The 13184-nt window shown below is 27.5% G+C and overlaps 2 protein-coding genes across 2 annotated transcripts; one reads left to right on the top strand and one right to left on the bottom strand.

The window, feature by feature from the left end:
- The first annotated feature begins 1521 nt into the window (after nt 1-1521).
- LOC137822908 (small heat shock protein, chloroplastic) lies at nt 1522-3137 on the top strand. The gene is made up of 2 exons (XM_068627933.1): nt 1522-1855; nt 2555-3137. The coding sequence occupies exons 1-2, from the start codon at nt 1594-1596 to the stop codon at nt 2986-2988; spliced, it is 696 nt and encodes a 231-aa protein (XP_068484034.1). The 5' UTR covers nt 1522-1593; the 3' UTR covers nt 2989-3137.
- A 997-nt stretch (nt 3138-4134) lies between these two features.
- On the bottom strand, nt 4135-5100 carry LOC137822697 (uncharacterized). The gene has a single exon (XM_068627642.1). The coding sequence runs from the start codon at nt 4812-4814 to the stop codon at nt 4356-4358; it is 459 nt and encodes a 152-aa protein (XP_068483743.1). The 5' UTR covers nt 4815-5100; the 3' UTR covers nt 4135-4355.
- Nucleotides 5101-13184: the final 8084 nt, after the last annotated feature.

Here is a 13184-nt window from a genome sequence, read left to right as displayed (position 1 = left end):
ATGAATGTTTTGAAATTTTTTTCAAGATTCTTTAATTCATAATAATTTTTTAAAAAAATACATTTCGGATTATGAAAATTAAAAGATACTTTTAGATTATAGAATATAAAAGGTATTTTCGAATTATAGAATATGAAAGAAGAATTATAAAATCTAGAAAGTGTAGATTTGAAAATAATTTTACATTCTAGAAGGTGTAAATAAAAAAATACATTTTTTAATTTTAGAATTTGAAATGTAAATTTTAATAACAATATAACTTTTTCCGTCGGACCCATAGGATGTCCAATAAGAGGTGCAGGAAGAAACGACCCTGATTTTGTCAGCCTTGTGTTCTTCTCGTTGCCAACATTATTTGCTTTTCTGATTCCTTTTTATTTGGGAAATTTCTTTCTATACCTCCAATGCTTTCTCCTGCACCAACTAAATATTAAAATCCCTACTTTATCCTTATTATAAGAAGGTTTATGTAGTCTGAAATAGACTTCGGGATCTAAGTCATTTTTAAATGAGTGGTGATACTTTAACACTTCATATAATAAAATACATAATTTTACACATTAATAAATTTTTATTTTAATTATATTGATTTTATTTTTTAATTTAAAATATTATTATATTTTTATAATTTTTTGTCAAATGTGTGGTTTACTTTTTGAGTGTCAAAATAAACTTTTTCCTTCCAAATTATATAATTTAAGAGTCATCTCTACAAACAATGAATTTTATGGATTATACAATCTTAAAATAATTTTCTTCAAAAAATAATGATTTTTAGATTATATCATAGACTTTCAAACACTTTCTTTTTAAGAATGTATTTTATAGAAAAATAATAATGGAATTGTACAGTTCGAAAACTATTTTTTCCAAAATATACTTTCAGATATAATTTAAAATTTTCCAAATAACATAATTTAGAAGAAACAACGTCGAATCATGGAGAATGAAGAAAATAAATACAATCTGAGATGTCCAAAGTTAATTTTATCTTTTACACGGCAAAAGAATCCCCTTTTCTTATACTTTTTGCTATTTTTATTTTTAGGCAAAAGACATTATAATTAAAAGAAAGAAAAAAGAAAAAAAATAAAAGGATGATGTATTTTGTGTTTTTCTCGCTTTTATTTTATTTTTTACAGGTTTCTTCTAAATTTTTCTTCAAATATAAATAAAAAGTAAAAGAAAAAGCCCTCCATTCCATTTAATTTTTTTATTTTGACTGAAAAAGCAAGCTCCATAGAAGTTGGCAAGTGTTGAACAAGTAAACGAGGTAAGAAAGTAATAGATTCTGAAAATTTACCAAACAAGTATTCTCCTTTTAGTTAACTTATTATTTTTTCTGAATTCTAAAAAATAAATCAAAGGGTGAAATAATTTTTGAAGAGCATTCCCGAAGGTGGTAGTAGTGAGATAAAAACAAACATAGCGAGGTTGTCCAATTGTTGGGTCCAGAACTTTCACACTTCCTCTCAAACTCTCAAGACCCTTCTCCACTCTCTATATATTCAACAATTCCCACATCTCACACTCACACTCATCAACATCAACACTCATCAACACCTCCCATTTCCTTTCCTTTCTCCATTCCCAATGGCTCAAACACTGTCAACTTCATCACTTCTACTGTCACCAAAAACAGGGTACTCTGTTAAACCCAAGAACAATGGTGTTGCACCTTGCATGGCCTCTTTTCCGTCGAGGAAAGGGTTTCCTAGGCTACAAAGGATGAGAGCTCAGGCTTCTGGTGATAATAAAGACCACTCTCTGGAAGTACAACATGTTAACAAGGGTGACCAAGCGACTGCGGTTGAGAGAAAGCCACCTAGAACTGCCTTCGACATTTCACCTTTTGGTAAGATTTTCATTCTTATTCGCACAAATGTAGTATCCACAATTGCTCATGCTCATGCATCATTCTATTAATTCAAATTTTTCAACTTGGACTCTAAGGTTCTTAAGTTCATTAATCTGCTGATTGCAGACCTCCAATACAACTTAATTAAACATGGTGTTTCTAACTTTTTTGCGAAATTCTGAACCCCACTAACAGGGCAAAAATTCTTTTACATTATCAACCAATATAATTGAGTTTATTAAGTCAAATAGAGATTTTGATATATCATTATAAAAGTTAAATTTGTGAAGTCTTAGTATAGTTATTTGAAAGTAATTTATTTATTATGATAATGTATTCAGCTCTGATTGTGATTCTGTCGTTGGTGATGACACTTAACATATGTTGTAGTGGTTGCTATTGTCATCTGTTTCACCATTGCTATTAGTTTTTCATATTCCTTTATTTTTCCTCCCTCTTAATATTGTAGTTTAAGATAAAGTTTGGCATCATAAAGAATAAAGAAAGAAACCAAAACCGGTTCGCGATAGACACTTAACTTGCCTACAGATATTGGTATAATCCTTTTGGTTTGATTCTGTTGTACACTTTCGACAGAAACAGAATGAAATTTACCAGTGAAAAATCTTCAGAAATCTGAACTTGCTTGCAGCATAGTTAAACATGTACACTGACATGTAGTGTGGCCTTTTGCAGGTCTCTTGGACCCGTGGTCACCCATGAGGAGTATGCGCCAGATTTTGGATACGATGGACCGAATTTTCGAAGATAGCATGACATTCCCCGGAAGAAATGTGGGAGGAGGGGAGATTCGTGCCCCTTGGGACATCAAAGATGAAGAACATGAGATCAGAATGAGGTTTGACATGCCAGGTGTTTCTAAGGAAAATGTTAAGGTATCAGTGGAGGACGATGTGCTTGTCATAAATGGTGGTCACAAGAGTGAACAAGAACAAGGTGGTGATGACTCCTGGTCAAGCAGGAGCTACAGTTCCTATGACACCCGTTTGAAGCTTCCAGATAACTGCGAGAAGGACAAGGTTAAGGCAGAGTTGAAAAATGGCGTGCTTTATATCACCATTCCTAAGACCAAGGTTGAACGCAAGGTTATTGATGTGGAAGTTCATTGAGAAGCCTAGGCTTTGTGCATTACAACACTGTATTTTACCATGGTCTTACTTCTTTTTTTTAACATATATACCCATTATACGGGTAAAATATGTGGTATTAAGGGTGTAAAAAAGTTGAAATAAATTGCTGTTGTAAAATTTTCTAGCAATGTGAGTTTCCTCCTCTACTAATTCATCAGATGAAAAATCTGTTTCGCTTTGTAACATCAAATTGGTCATAAGCCCCAAAAATATGTGAAAGGAAACTAATCCTTAACATGTGTATATCTTAATTAAGACTTTAATTACCTAACCTTCCAATTCCAAGTTATGAAAAAAGTGGGAACTAGAGATCTCATCCTAAAAGTTTAACGAGAAATTTAAACGTGAGTGTGAGTTCCACTTTAGGAAAGTTAACAAGATAATGTAAGTATAAATTTCACATTAGAAAAAGTTGAACAACACAATTTTGAGTTCACCGGGAGGATCACACTCTCAATTCTAAGATTTTCCTAGAAGATTCAATGGGAAGTTTTTTCCTCGAAATTTCAATCTTGTTGATTATGACAACACAACAGAGAAAAAATAAATTTATTGTTTTAAGATTTTGTGTCAGTCTCTTATCTAGGTTTTATTCAAGGTTAATTGTTATTGTTGTTTCATTGTTGTTAAACCTACTTTGTGGATTTCCTTTCAAAAGATCCATATCTAGTATTAAATAAAGCTGATAGTTCGTTTTGATGATTTATTTAGACAAATACGTGGTGAAAAATATATTTTTTACATTGAATTTCTTTATTTCATATAAACTTGTTCCGTTGTTGAGGTAAAACAATTATAAAAATAAATGACACTATTGAGGTATTCGTGTTTAGAGTGTTTTTGCTTAAGGAAGAATATACTAGCATAGAAGGGATTGAGAGATTATTAGAAATCAAAATGTGAGTTTGAATTATATATTTAATGAAATTGAGAAAGTTGAATAAGATAGAAGAAAAGGTTTATAAATTTATTGTATTAAGGTTATAGATTAGAGATTGTGTAAGTGTCTTATAGATTTAGGTCTCTTTGTTATTAAATTTCCCTCTTGACATCTCAAAAACCCACCAAAATCTATATCAATGCAAAGGCAAAGGGAATGCAAATTTAGAAACTACTCATAAATACTTTTCTATGCTAGGTTCTCTGTCTGTCTTTATATATTTCATATCTATCAGTTTTTACAACCAAACTTCCTTAAAAAAAAGGTAAAGCATAAAGCATTACAACAACGGCCAGAAGTCCCCTGAGTACAACAGAAAGAAACTGCAATAACCAAGGAAGAAAGGAAATGAAAGGTGAAACAGCCAGAAAATTAAGAGAAATAGCAAGGATTTCTATGTTGTATGTTACTCATTCTCTTCGGGTATAGTGTCCAATTTGGGTTTCCTATTGTTTGGAAACTGAACACCAACCGTTTGAACCTCGGATAGTATATCCTCTACGGATATCTGTTTGTTCACCAACAGCTCAAGTTGCTGCTTCGTTATGATAACTTTGATCCTCTTTATCCCACCATCTGTCTCAACGTTCCTTAAAGATGCAAGATTTGGAGGGGAATTCAAAGAAGGAAGCAAGTAGTACAATCTCCCTGCCTTCAATTCGTGATCAGGTGAGAGAGGTTCTGTGACTTTCTCTGAAACAGCAACACCAGAAGCTGGATAGTTTGTCAAGATATCTTTGACATGGATCGGGGTGCTAAACTCTAGTATCTTCCCATCTGGTTTAGCTACCCTCACAATTTTAACCTTTTTTGCCATGATACAAGACCCTGAACTGGGTTTACAAAAAACAAGACAATTGCCCATTTTATTGTAAGGGGTGTATAAATCAGGTGGTTGAAGACTAAAAGCGAAGTTGTTAGAGAAAGCTATAAAGATAGTTGCATGGAACTATGAAGATGTGTGTGAGAGAGAAAGCAGGGGAAGGGAGAGGGAGTTTGAGTGAGAAATGTGAGTTTTGCGGGTCTGAAAGGAAAGCATGTGAGATATATAGCGAGGTGGGAATCTTAAAAAAATGGAGGGGTTTGTTTCGTGTGGAGTGGAGCAGAAAGGTGAGTTTCCGTTGAGAAGGAAAGTTGTGGATTAGGGCGAGAAAGTAAGTATAAGTATGTAAAATAGGTTTTGTGTTGAGAATGGAAAATGAAAGATTTGTCAACACGCATGCAGCATAGGACGGTTAGTGGAAAGTGGGGGAATATTGCATTGCTCATTTAACTATCTTTTCAGCCCTCCAGACCCCAACTGATGAAGCAACTATTCTCCTATACATGCATAGCATATGATTCTGCCATACACTCCATGTCATCAATGCACTTCAAAAATTATGCAAGTGGCCTCATTTCATTGGGTGGGCATGCAGCTATAGCCTTAGCTTTGGGACCAAACTACCATGTCCTAATTAGGTGGGGAAGACAAAAATCTACTATAACCAGATATAAGCGAGAGTGGTATTTTTGTTCCTTTTATAATCAAGTGCAAGAAAAAATCTTACTTTGGTTAGACCCTTTCTTTAACCACTTAACACAATAGCATATTGAAAATTCAAACTTTATCAGTTGATTTTTGCTGTTGTAATACTTCCAACAACATATGTTTGTTTACTTTTATTAAAATTGCATCATCTCATGGTTTAGGTGACGTCCAAGACAATTTTTAAAGCAAGAATTGCTACTTGCTCTGCGGTTCCAATTGTTTGATACTGATGGAAATGAAGGCACAACAGAACCCCATTCTTCCTTTGGCTTTCGGTAGGAAGGATAGGAGAGATTGGATGGTTGAATGAAGAGAGATTATACTAAAATCTGTGAGTGGGTCATGCAGGGGTGGTGACGCAACAAATGCAGTTTATATATGTATGGTTCAGGTACAATAGGGAACAAAAGTTTAAGGTTGGGTGTACTTTGATTCGTGTCTCTGTTTATAATTGGTTCTAGAAAAATATAAATTAGTTAACCTCTCCCAACTGCTAACTGCTATTTGGCTGTTTCTCTTACAGTGCTCAATAAATAATATCAGTCTGCATAGATAATACCTTTCATGCTCATAATGCCTACTATTAAATGTAACAGTAGCCATATATATGAATGGATCGTTATTACATCTTTTCCAAATAATTTTGTTTTTTTAGTCTAACTGATATTTCTCACATGCTTTCGGTGAGACTCGTTACATGCTCAGAGGGCTGAGGTTGCTTCAATGCACTAGAAGCTTTGTTTATCTTGTGGAAAGACAAAAGAGGCAAACTTTTAGAAAGTCACCTTATATTGTCTAAAGCTTAATACTTAAAATATTGTAACTAGTCACATTCATATTTTACTTTTCTCTTATTCAACATACAATTCAGAATTTACCTCTCTATCTAACAATTCATTGAAAATACCTCTACTATATGCAACATCCATTAAAATTAAAAGTTAAGTACATGGATGTTTCCTCTATTCTAACTACCTTGATTAAAAAACACTTAATAATTAAATAATGAGAGATTATTGTAACTTAATTAATGATCTCACATTAAAATTTTGAAAATGTAGTTGTTTCTTTCTAAATTATTGAGTGAAGTGCACTGTTGGATCCACTGTATCATTCTGTTCAATTACAAATGTCCTGATGAAAAATAAGAGTTCACATACTAGATAATCAACTTACTACATGTATTTTGATGTTCGACTTATTACTTTCTAATATTTAATTTATGTATAAAATAACTTCTTTAATGATTATCTATGACTGAAACCGTGGTTGTATAAAAGTTTAAATGAGAAAAATTATAATCTTTAATGATTTTAGCTTAGTTAAAGATGAGTCAAATCCTTTTTTTGTTCACACTAGAGGTGTCTGTCTTCCATATTGTAAGTTCTTTTTATAAGCTATTGTAAATTGAAATTTTCACATTAAATTTGATGTGCATGTTCAAATTTAAAATTTTATTTAAACCATCTTTTTAACAGAAGTATACTACATTGGGTATGAAGAAGCATAGTGTACACACACAAAACCATTACTTCTAGAAACAACTATTGCAGACTTACAAGAAGAGATGATGAGTCTCACCTATTTTATTTCATGAAAGAAAGGAGTAACTAATAAAAATGTTTTTATTAAAATAAAATATTAGTGTATAAGTATCATCGTGTAAAGAGCCATATAATTTTATTTAGAAATAGGGAAGTAGATTAATCCGACGAATCGACCCGTGAATCTGCTATCATTTAAGTATGAAACACTAATTTTTTCAACCTAGTCAGTATTATCCAACCTGTTTAACCCGACAATTTGACTAATTATAAATATAACCAGATGGACTTTCTACCTTTATTTTTGTATACTTTTAAATAAAAATTAGTGGTTATTAATATTTTATATATAATTTTATTTTTAATAATTTCTTATACATTATCTTATTTATTGATATTTATTTATTTATTTATTTTGTTACATTAAATTTTCTTTTAGTAGAATAGTAAAGTAATAGTTACCAATTTCAATGGAGATAACTTAGAGGGATAAATCCACCTAAGGCTCGGGTCCATTTGTTTATTTCAAAGCGGAGAAAGTCACGTAAACATTATTTAATGCAAATAAATTCAAAACTTTCTTTGCAAATATGCGTAGGAAGTTGTATATTTTTATATTTTTTAATTAATTAACCTTAATTTACTTTTTTATCTTTTTTATTTTAAACTTAAATTATTTTTATTTTTATTTAAAATATAATTAAAATTTAAATATAAAAAAACATAATCAAAATTATAAAAAAAAATTATTATAAAAACATAATTAATCATATTATATATAATAAATTATAAATATAAATAATAATAATAAAAATAAAAATGTATTTTAATAATTAAAAAATAAATTTATATAATAATTATATTAATTAAAAAAAGGAAAGATAAAATAATAATATTATTTAATATAAAAATAATTTTTTATCAAATATTTATGATTATAAATATTTAAATAATATTTTAATTAAAAATAATTATAATTTATAAATAAATATATCAAATTAATTTTTAACCACTTTTAAATATAAAGATAAAATATAAATTTATATTTTTATTAATTAAAAATATATAATTTCAATCACATCTATCACATCTTTCACTCTATTTACCTAATCCAAACAACCTATCTTTTTTACACTTTCCTTCAATCATCTCAAATTTACTTTCTTTTTTCCACTCCTTAATCCTAATACACCGCTCCCATGGGTCAAAATGGCACCCCTAGTTTTGTTCGGTTCCTAAGTATGCATTTGCTAGTAGGTGAGATAGGAGCGAATAAACAAAGAGAGTTGCCTTTAACGTCATTGTCAGAGTGGCTGAAAAGATGAGACAAAGATCTTCTAAATCCACAGAGTCCCTTTTATTATTATTACTTTTCTTAGTTGTTGAATTCCAACTTACTAACTCCATTCTTTTAAAATGTTTTCCCCTCCCTCATCACTTGCACATCAAACAAACAGACCTAACCCCATCAAAGTTAAACTCCAATTATTTTTCAGACAAGAATTAAACCCAATAACTATTGGATTAAGAAAAACAACTTATTCCCCTAATTCTTTTTGTCATTTTTTCTCTCCATAGTTTAACATTCTTACAATGTAAAAGAAAAAGGTGAGATCAAATTTTAAGGAGATCACTTTACACTAAAAGTGAATTTTATTGTTCCACCGTAATTTCTTCATGTTAAATTTTGTTATAATTGGATATCAACAGAAACATAATCAAATTACTCATATTGCTGTATATTTTAAAAAATATGTTAATTGAGTTTTTTATCAATATAAACACTTATGGAAGAGCAGTAGGTGTTTATAAATTTGGTAACTTCTTTATTGACGGTTATGAGTCTTTTGGATTAATCATTTAACTCTTATTCATTATTTCATATTAGGCACATTGATTAGATTGTTCATGATAGTTATTGATGACAATAAAAGTTCAGTTAGGAAAGACATGCAGTCATCCCGAGTTCTTTGACATTCCAGATCGAGTTCTTTGACATTCTGAACCTTAAGGTGGGTAGGTGAATCAATAATAAAATTTAAAATACTTATGAAAATTATATATATATATATAATTTGGAATTAATGTAAATAAATTTCACTTGTAGTTATTATATCGACTAAATTATATATTATTTTTTAAATATTTTTTTTTCATTATTGATAAATAGTTTTTAAATTAGTATTTAATTAGTTATCAATGTTTTAATCAATTACAATTAAAACTTTTGTAGCTAATTAAATTACTATTTATCAGTAATAAAAACTAATTTAGATATAACAACTAGTTATTTTTTGTCTATAAAATTTTATCCAATTTAGTCAATATAACAACTAATTATTTTTTGTCTATAAAATTATTATTTTTTTAATAATTTTTTACTCTAAACATAAAGTTAAAAATTATTATTATTAAAAATTGAATTATTTTTGTAGTTTAATATGTTGATAACATCTCTGATCCCTCTCTTTAGTCAGAAGACCTCTACTAATATTCTTCTTTACTCTCCCCTTAACTCCCTTACATTATATGACATAACTCTCACGGTCCACCTTAAGTATATATCTTCCTCTTTTTCCTCCTTGTTACCTGTTTCAATTCTTTTGTATCTCAATTTTGAAACAATTGAATCGAAGTAGCACCTGATAGAAAAAGTTATCAAAATTGAAGTAAGATGATGAATAAAGTTTATATAAGGATTTTGAGATTTGAGAGTTACGATATATTTATGTATTACAAAGTTATGTTTTCATTAATTTAATTATGAAAATTGATATTTAGAAATACTATTGTAGTAAAAAAAAGTCATATTTTTATCAATTGAAAAAATATTCGTGAAATATGGTACATGGTTCGTGAATAACTAGTTGAAATAGAAAAAGGATGACTTTATTTATTATTTTAAAATTAAAGTAGTTTTCGTAAAAAAAATCTTGAAGCAATTGCTGTTAAAAAAATCAAAGTAATTATCTCTGAACAATTGAAAATACTCTCATTGACGCTTAAAAAGAATCACCACTATCGATCTACGATTTTATTAGAAAAAATATATTAAAACTATAAATCAGTTACAGTTGGAATGTGACTTATTGTGTGTTTGAATCGGGAGGGGATATAGGGATTTGAGGGAGTGAATGTGTGAGGATTTAAGAAGAAAATGCGATGAAAGTAGTGTATTTAGATTAAGATAAGTTAGAGTGGAGGTGTGAAGAAAATATATTGAAATTTGTGAGTGATATGATGATTGTGAGAAATTTTGATTTTTTTTAAAGATGTAAAATGTAAGAGTACAAATTTACTCTTATCTTTAAAAATATTTGAATAATGAAATATGAAGTATTTCTCTATAAATTTGAATTAATTAAAATTTTGTAATTATTTTCAATACCATTGAATAATTATTTTTTAAAAAAACACAAGTTTTTTTATCATTAAACATGAAATTTTTTCATAAAAATAATAAATTTGTGAGTGACATGAGAAATGTGATTGAAATTTTAATTTTTTTTAATTAAGAAAAGATTAAGATTTACAAATTTATTTTTATATTTTAAAAACTAATTAATTTATTTATACATAAATAATTATATAACTTTTTATTATTATAATTTTATTTTTATTATTAATAATAAATAATTATTATTAAAATTATTATTAATAAATAGAGTAAAGTAAAATAAATTATTAATAATAATACTATTTAATAATTTTATTTAATTGATATTTATTATCATTATTTTAAAAAATTATTTTATTAATAATATCATTAAATATTTGTGTTATTTAAATTTACTAATAATTAATATTATATTTAGATAATTTTAATAATATTTAATATTATTTTATTTGTATTATATTATGTTATATATATTAACTATGCAATGAAAAAAATAAGCAATATGTCACTTTCATACAAAGATAAAAATGAGAAAAACACACGTGACACAAATGAGAAAAACACACCTCCTTACGTGAAGGTTCTTTGTAACCTAAGAAAAAGTATGGAAAACACTGTTTATGGTGATCCTCCATTCCTCTTTTGTGCACATCAGTGGATCCAAACAAGACACTTTCATCCATGTGAGCAGTACTTCCCTTGAAGCAAACAATCCTACAAGCTTGTTTGGATTAAGGGATCCACTGTTCCTACAGACAGAAATGAGAATGCAACCCCTATTTGGATAAGCAGATGAAGAAGGGTGAGAGAACGAGAAAGTGAGTGATAGACTAAAAGTTATTCCTCATAATTACATAAAAATGAGGAAGGTAAAAAAAGTCACATAAAAATATTATATACTTATAAAAATAAAAAATAATTATATTACAAAGTTTATAGATAATTAATTTTATGTAGCATATAATCAATTTGTATATAAATTTTGTAACATAATTGATTATATATATTATACATATGTTAGCTTAATCGATTATGTTAGGTTATACATATACCATTACATATATAAATTTTATAATAATTATTAATTATAATAATTTAATTTAATTATTTATAATATAATAATAATATTATAAATATATTTACATATTATAAAAATAAAAATAATTCATATTAATAATATAAATATTTAAATATTAAAATAAAAATAATATTTAGAATTAATTTATAAAATAATAATATTAAATAAAATAAATTTTTAAAATAATGATGATGAATATAAATTAAAAAATTAGTAATAATTAAAGAAAATTATTATTTTATTTTATTTTATTTTTATCAAATATTTAATAATATTATTAATAATAATAAAATTATAATATAATAAAATTAAATATAGTTATTTATATAAAATAAATAATTTTATATAATACTATTATTATTAATCATAATAAATAAATAAATTATTTTTTAAAATATAAGAATAAATTTGTAAAAATATAAGAAACTTGTAATTTTTAAAAATATATTTAAATAGAATAATATATTAAATTTTAATTAAATCAAATGTACACAAAAATATTTTATATTTCATTATTCAAATATTTTTAAAGACAAAAATAAATTTGTAAACTTAGATTTTATACTTTTAAAAATAATTCAAAATATTTTCGCAACCATTACATCACTCAAGTACTTTAATAAAATTTTCTCATACATCCATTTTATCATACTCCAATCCAAACATTTTTAATTTTTTTTTCATATTTTCTTCTCAAATCCTCACACTTTCACTCATTTTACACTCTAAACTTTCCACTCCCCAATACAAAACATTAAAATAAAATTGTACTCTAAAAATAACGAGTTACTACAATCTTTTCTACATTTCATTTTAATAATTTATATGCTTTTATCTTTTTATTCCACTGTATTTTATTGTTTCAACAATTTACTTAAGGTATTTGATTACTTTCTTTTGCTTTCCCTATATATTTTATTTTTAATCATTTACTGTACTCATTTCACCTAATTCTTTTGTTACTTTTCTGCACTTTCCATCTTTTATTATTTTTATATTAAAATTTGATATATTTTGCATAATCTTAAATGAATTCCATAATAATTTAATTTATAAACATTAACTACATAAATTCATAGCCAAATGATCTATCATAGAGGATATACATGCACTCCTTAATTATATTATATATTTCATCTCTCTTTTATTGTGTTATTTTATTTTATTTTTTATCATTTTATTTTCATTCACTCTACCAAAGATCGTGAAAATATCATTATTCTTTAGTTACAGTACCCAAATTTTCAATGGCCTCTTGGTTGGGATCCCAAGTTGAAAAGGAGAAACATAAAACTGAGGAGTGTTTGGCCATTATGTTTGTTGAAAGAACACTCTGGTGCTGCCTTCATCGAGGATCATGGTCCACTCTCAATAATGCATAGTAAGGTCATTCATTGCTTGCGAAATTCATATAAGATTTCCAAATAAAATAATCTTCAGTTGCTTTCGAAGAGCATGATCGTCTATGTAACCATTTTTCTTGGGGAATGAGTTTGTGTGTCCTTTATAGGAGCAAAATTTCAACACGCTTCTTTCTTTGTGTTTGCTTTTTCTCTTCTACGTATCATTACATTAGACTCTTCCTCAGCAAGTTGTGTTCTAATGCAATGGGTTGTTGGGGACAAAAGGAGATGGCGTCGAACCATACCACATGAATACAACAAGACAAAATGAGAAGGCCAATT

Source organism: Phaseolus vulgaris, chromosome 9 (assembly GCF_000499845.2).
Source record: "Phaseolus vulgaris cultivar G19833 chromosome 9, P. vulgaris v2.0, whole genome shotgun sequence".
Classification (NCBI taxonomy): Eukaryota; Viridiplantae; Streptophyta; class Magnoliopsida; order Fabales; family Fabaceae; genus Phaseolus; species Phaseolus vulgaris.
Note: the sequence above shows the minus strand (reverse complement) of the source record. Positions and strands in the feature narration are given on the sequence as shown.

Bases quoted from the DNA above. Each gene is read 5' to 3' on its own strand.
- LOC137822908 (XM_068627933.1), top strand. From the start codon at position 1,594: ATGGCTCAAACACTGTCAACTTCATCACTTCTACTGTCACCAAAAACA. The intron at 1,856-2,554 runs GTAAGATTTTCA...GGCCTTTTGCAG, and splicing joins CTTCGACATTTCACCTTTTG to GTCTCTTGGACCCGTGGTCA.
- LOC137822697 (XM_068627642.1), bottom strand. From the start codon at position 4,814: ATGGGCAATTGTCTTGTTTTTTGTAAACCCAGTTCAGGGTCTTGTATC.